Genomic DNA, 6,000 nt, shown 5'->3' with positions numbered 1-6,000 from the left:
ATGTGCAAGGAGTTTGAATTTAAGTTGGGAATGGAGTTTAATTCAATCCAACAATTTCGAGAAGCCCTCAAGGAGTACTGTTTGCTACATAGGTATGATGTTGAGTTTCTTAAAAATGATAAGGAAAGATGTCGAGTTAGGTGCAAGAAGAAGTGTGGTTGGTTGATAATTGTAAGCAAAGTTGGTGGCTCAATGACTTTTCGAGTAAAAACACTTGGACCAAAGCATACTTGTGGGGTAACATTTAATTCAAGGTTAGCCACATCAAAGTGGGTTTCAGACAAGATAGTAGATCATATGAGGATGAATAAGAATTCGAAGCTAGGAGATGTGGTTTCAATAGTAAAACAAAATTATATGGTGCAACCTTCAATAAACAAGGCATTTTGGGCTAGGAAGATTGCAAAGAACACAATAGAGGGAGATCACAAAGAAGAGTACAACAAGTTGGTAAACTTTTGTAATGAAGTCAAGAAGAGAAATCCGCAATCTACATTTGCTCTTGTCACTGATACTACTTATTATGTAGATCGCCCACGTGTGTTTAAGAGATTGTATGTGTGCTTAGAACCAGTGAAAAGAGGTTTTATGAAAGTATGTAGGCCAATTATTGGATTAGATGGTTGCTTCCTTAAGGGCACATACGAAGGTATTTTGTTGGTGGTTGTAGCTCGCAATCCTAATGATCAATATTTTCCTCTAGCTGTGGCAGTAGTTGAGACTGAGAACAAAGATTCTTGGACATGGTTCTTAAAACAATTGTTTGATGATATTGGTAGTATGGCTGAAAAGAAATGGGTTTTTATCTCAGACCAACAGAAGATAATATGTTTAGTTAATTTTTACACTTATTTAACATAAATTTCAGAACTAACAATTATGTTTTAATTGTAGGGATTGGTTCAAGCTTTTGGAGAATTACTTGAAGGTGTTGAACATAGATATTGTGTAAGACACTTGTATGCCAACATCAAGTCAAGGTATGGTGGTGGAACGGTGATTAGAGATTTAGTGATACGTGCAGCGAAGGCCACTTATCCCCCAGCTTGGAAAGAACTAATGAAACAGTTGTATAATGTGTCAAAGGAAGCGCGTGATCACTTGATGATATTTCCTCTATCTTGTTGGACCAAGTCTCACTTTTCAGAGTATTCAACATGTGATATGATGATGAATAATATATCAGAATCTTTTAATAGTCAGTTGTTGGAAGCAAGAGAGAACTTCCCATGGTAGGTCTTCTTGATTGGATTTGGATTTATTGGATGAATAGATTTGCAGAAAATCACATCAAAGCTGCAAAATATCATGGGAAGGGAATTGTATGCCCTCGTCCCCCTAAGAGACTTGACAAGGAGGTTGAAGAGTCTAGAAAGTGGATGCCAAGATAGGCAGGAGACGACAAGTTTGAAGTTCAATATAACACTCAAAGATTTATTGTTGATCTCAAAGAGAAGACCTGTGAATGTCGATGGTGGCAGTTATCTGGAATCCCTTGTAGGTAATTAGATAAATTGCCTTATGTGGTTATAATCTGAAAAATTCAATATATAACTTGTTTCTTATCTTGCAGGCCAGCTGTTATTTGTATTTACAAAAAGCGTGAGGACCCTCATACATATGTCAATGAATATCTTACTCTGAACAAATATGAAGAATGTTACGCTCCCATTATACAGCCCATAAATGGAGAAGAGATGTGGGAACAAATTTAATCAGAGCCTATAGATCCTCCAACATTTCACAAACGTCCTGGTAGACCTAAGAAGCGACGAAAGAGAGAGAAAGATGAGCCACAACCTCCACACAAAATCAGGAGACAAAATACAAGCATCAAGTGTAAAGCTTGTGGTAATTATTGTCACAACCGAAGAACAAGCAAGCAACCTTCAATAAAAAGCCCACCTCCAAACCATCGATGTACCCAACTCTTTTGGAGTTTTAGACTTTTAGTTATACTATTTTAGGTTATTTAGTATGCAGACAATGTCTTCAATTTGTTTTTGGTTGTGGCAATGAATGCTAATTTAGTATGTAGACTTTTATATCTTTCTTGCTGGATATTTAGTTCTAATTTTTCTTTTGATTGGAGACGAAAGACTGGATTTATTATTTCATATTTGCTTTTCATGAAAAAATACCAATTGAAGTGGAGGGTTTATTCAAACAATAAGAAGCTAGATCAGCTATTCAATCAAATGATATTGAACATGTTTCTCATCTCTTCTTGAAAAGCCCTTTCCATTTCATAATAATATCCTCTTAGTTGATTCAAGTGCTTGACTAACATGATTCTGTATCCAGCAATAGGACCTACATTGATTTTAAAATATAAGTAGGCGCATAAAAAGGAATACTCCAAAGCAACAGGGAACATAAATAAAGTATCCCATAAAAAATTTGCGCAAGGTACGTGTCATAGAATAGAATATTTCCATCATTCAATATTTGGAAATTTAATTAGACAATTGATATTAAAAAAAAAATCTTCAACAAGCACAACTTACTGTTTTCTTGAGAGAAGTAAGATCCCAAATGTTGATATTATCAACGAAGAAACCAACAATGCGAGCAAATAATAAAATCGGAAATTTTAATTTATATATGAAACATGACTCTTTAATTTTCCTCTTCAATTGTTGATTTACATATGATTACTGTTTTCGCCATTAAATTGTATTCAACGTGCGGCTAAGTTGGGACATCATCCTCTTCAATATAAGTTTTGACAATTTCAATTTCTTACCATGATTTACTTTCTTAATCTTCAATTGCTAACCAATTAAGGGCTTAAGTTTGATAGTAGAGGATATGCTAAATAGTACGTGATCCACTGGGTTTATATCAGAAGTTTTGAAAACTCAATTAAGATCCACCAAAAAAATAAAACTCTCACCGCAAGAAAATTAAAGAAGAGAAACAAAAATCTAGCAATAAATGGTAGATTAAGATATAAGAATGGTCGAGTATTATAGCACCGTGAATTTTAAAAGTAATTTCCTTGTACCATGATTGCAATTGAAGGCAAGGAATTCCGCGGCGAAAGTCGGAAACTGAAGACCTAGAAACAGTAACCCTTGATTTTTTTCCATGTTTACCTGAAAATTTTAAAAGTAAAATAATTTTAATATTATATTTTTAACATGTCAGATAGCCACAGAAGCATACTATTAGCCACATCATCAAAACTTAACGGTATTATAACAGTGTTAACCCTTAAGGATGGATGGCTTAACAAATCAAAGTGTAAGGGTTTGATTTAAAAGAAATAAACTTAAGGATTTGATTCAAAATTGAAATAAACTATAAGGACTCACGAATTAAGTTTCCCTAAGGGAAAAATTGCGATTCACTTCATTCAAGCAATGCCATATGACAGAAAACATATTTTTAGGGTTAATTTTAAGTTAAATCACCGAATAAGAGAAACCATAAAAAAAATAAAATAGATATGTAGGAGGATTGATAAATCAACAGCTGTGAATAGTACTTAGTATGCCAGTAATTAAAAAATTAGCCCATAACTCACAAAATTATAAGTTCAAATCTTACGGTCAAAATGAGGGATTTGCTAGTGGGTAATCTGTAAATATGTTTATAAGCACTTTTTAAATTTGGAGGCAGACTCTAATCTTGATGAGCTCAGGAGACCAAACCTTATAAGTGTGACGAACTGCTATTTTTTAACTTAAAATGGTACCCTATATCGTTAAGCTAAGTAAGGAAAGAAAAAACAAAACACTCGATTTATATTTTCAAAATGACTTCCCTGATAATGGTGAATTCATTTTGGCTTGTCCTTTGCATCACAAATCTTTTCTTTGAATCACTTTTCAATTGCTTGGAATTTCAACTGTGTTTCATCTTCCTTTTCTTCTAATTTTTGGTTTGAAACCTCTCCTCTCTTACGGTTTGTGCTGATTTCCTCTGCAGACCTTATGGAGTATCATCATCTCTGCCTAGTTTCAGTTATTTTCCCAGGCAAGGCGTAATTGTCTCCCATAGTTCCTCTGTTTTGAACATTAATCTCTAAAGTTCTTCAAAAAGTATACTGAGGAAAGAGAATGAAAGAATGACGTTAGATAAGGTATCCAGAGAGCATGTGAGGGAGGGAGCAATTTCATATTTGAGTTATTTATTACTCCTCCGGTCCTTAATATAAGACCCATTTAACTAATTTGATTAAATTAAGAAAGTTAGGTAAGTTAGTTAATTATAAGAAAAGTGATACATTTTTCCTAAAATACCATAATCATCTTTCTTAATACCCCCTCTTCCTCTTCTATTTGATTATGGTTGAGGGAGTATCCATAAGGGTAATTTAGAGAAAATTGATAAATATAAGAAATGGGTCTTATATTTAGGACTAAAACCAATTCAAGAATTGGGTCCTATATTAAGGACCGGAGGAGTACTTCTCCTATCCTAAATATAAATATAAGATATATTTTGTAGTGTAATTTAAACTAAACAAATCGCTAAACAAAAGACTCGTCTCTAACATCCAAATTTTACAGTTTGTTGCGTGCAAAATTAAAGCAGGGATCCACATTGGATTTATTTGAACATTAAGTTCCACAGAATATTGCATAAGTAATGTAAAATTTTAATTAAATATAATATTAAATATTATAATGATATTTTGTAAGTCATGGGTTTATTTGTAATTAGTTATATAGTTTGAGATCAGGATATTGGCATGCTCTGTAGAGATTGATTAATATATTTTATTTGTTCACTACTACCGTGGTATGGCTATACTAGAAATCAGTCAGCAGTGGGTAATTTAGCACCAGAGCCTACTACATTGGGAATTAGTTTTGATGCTCGTCAGTTTGGGTATTCATCATAGTAATGAACACCATAATACTTATCATTGCAGTAAAATCTATACCACTCAGATATAGTTTTAATGGTTTATATTTAAAATTTTTTAATTTTTAAATAAAAATATTTTTTAAAAAAACTTATAATCAAAAGATCATATTTATTTTGGATTATCTACCTATTATAGGGAAAAAAAATTTTTTACGAAACAGAAGTATAAAAAATGAAATATGGACTATCCATATTAAATTTTTAAATGACTGAGATTTGATAAGCATTATGATTTTGAATGTTACATAACATTTGCGGCAGGGAAGGTTAAAAATCATTATGGAATAATGTTATTAATAAATGCAAATTCTGAGTATGAATAAATGAAAGAGTTGTGGCCTGATGCTCGTTTATAAATATTTTTCCCCCGTAGAGATCCTCTATTCTAATTATTGTCCCCATATGAAGCACTTTGTATATCACTAAGTATCACTTTATATACAGGCTATTACTCTTATCGTCTTTATCAGTTTCAGATTCTGTGTTCTTGTAGGGAAGTTCTGTAGGTATCATGCAAAGTGGGACATTTTACATATTTTACTCAATTTAAGTGAAAGTAATTTCTTGAAAATAGTCATTTTCTTTAATAAAAGAATGATAAGGTGCCGATGCTTCCGTGTTATATGCCCAAGTCGTCTTCTTATAGTATCACCATGTAAATAATAGAGCAGGGTTCATATATGTACAGGCAAATGGTTTTCAAAAGGAATAGGGTGCTTAAATACTGTAAGAGTCTTTATGAAGGAGTACATAGCATGTGAAATTTTTTTTAACTCTTAAATATTCTGAAAATTTTGTAGCAAATATATCCTAACTATTATCCACTGTTAAGTTTGATCATTAAATGATGCGGTTTGACCCATGTCTTTAGCAAGTCAAATTTAACGATATATGATAATTCAAAGCACAAATGCTCCAAAATAAAACTTCCTGGATATATTTAAGCCAAAAAAGATTTTTTAAGGTATTGAGTGCTGGCTTGTGAATACTTTCAGAATATCTAAAACGTTAACCCTTTTGAAAACAAAAAGTTACAGGTGATTTCAAATGAAACCTTGAAGATGAAGAGATAACATTTGAAGGCAATGGCAATAATCAACCAAACTGGTAGTAACCAGTAGG

At 32.5% G+C, this 6,000-nt stretch overlaps 1 protein-coding gene across 1 annotated transcript; it reads left to right on the top strand.

Annotated features, from left to right (window-relative positions):
- LOC114727614 (uncharacterized) lies at window positions 1-1,391 on the top strand. The gene is made up of 3 exons (XM_028914306.1): window positions 1-798; window positions 895-980; window positions 1,274-1,391. The coding sequence occupies exons 1-3, from the start codon at window positions 1-3 to the stop codon at window positions 1,389-1,391; spliced, it is 1,002 nt and encodes a 333-aa protein (XP_028770139.1).
- Window positions 1,392-6,000: the final 4,609 nt, after the last annotated feature.

This window comes from Neltuma alba, unplaced genomic scaffold (genome assembly GCF_004799145.2).
Source record: "Neltuma alba isolate B1F8T4 unplaced genomic scaffold, ASM479914v2 tig00012499_pilon, whole genome shotgun sequence".
Taxonomy (NCBI): domain Eukaryota; kingdom Viridiplantae; phylum Streptophyta; class Magnoliopsida; order Fabales; family Fabaceae; genus Neltuma; species Neltuma alba.
The sequence above is the reverse complement of the archived record's forward strand: the minus strand, read 5'-3'. Positions and strand labels throughout refer to the sequence as shown.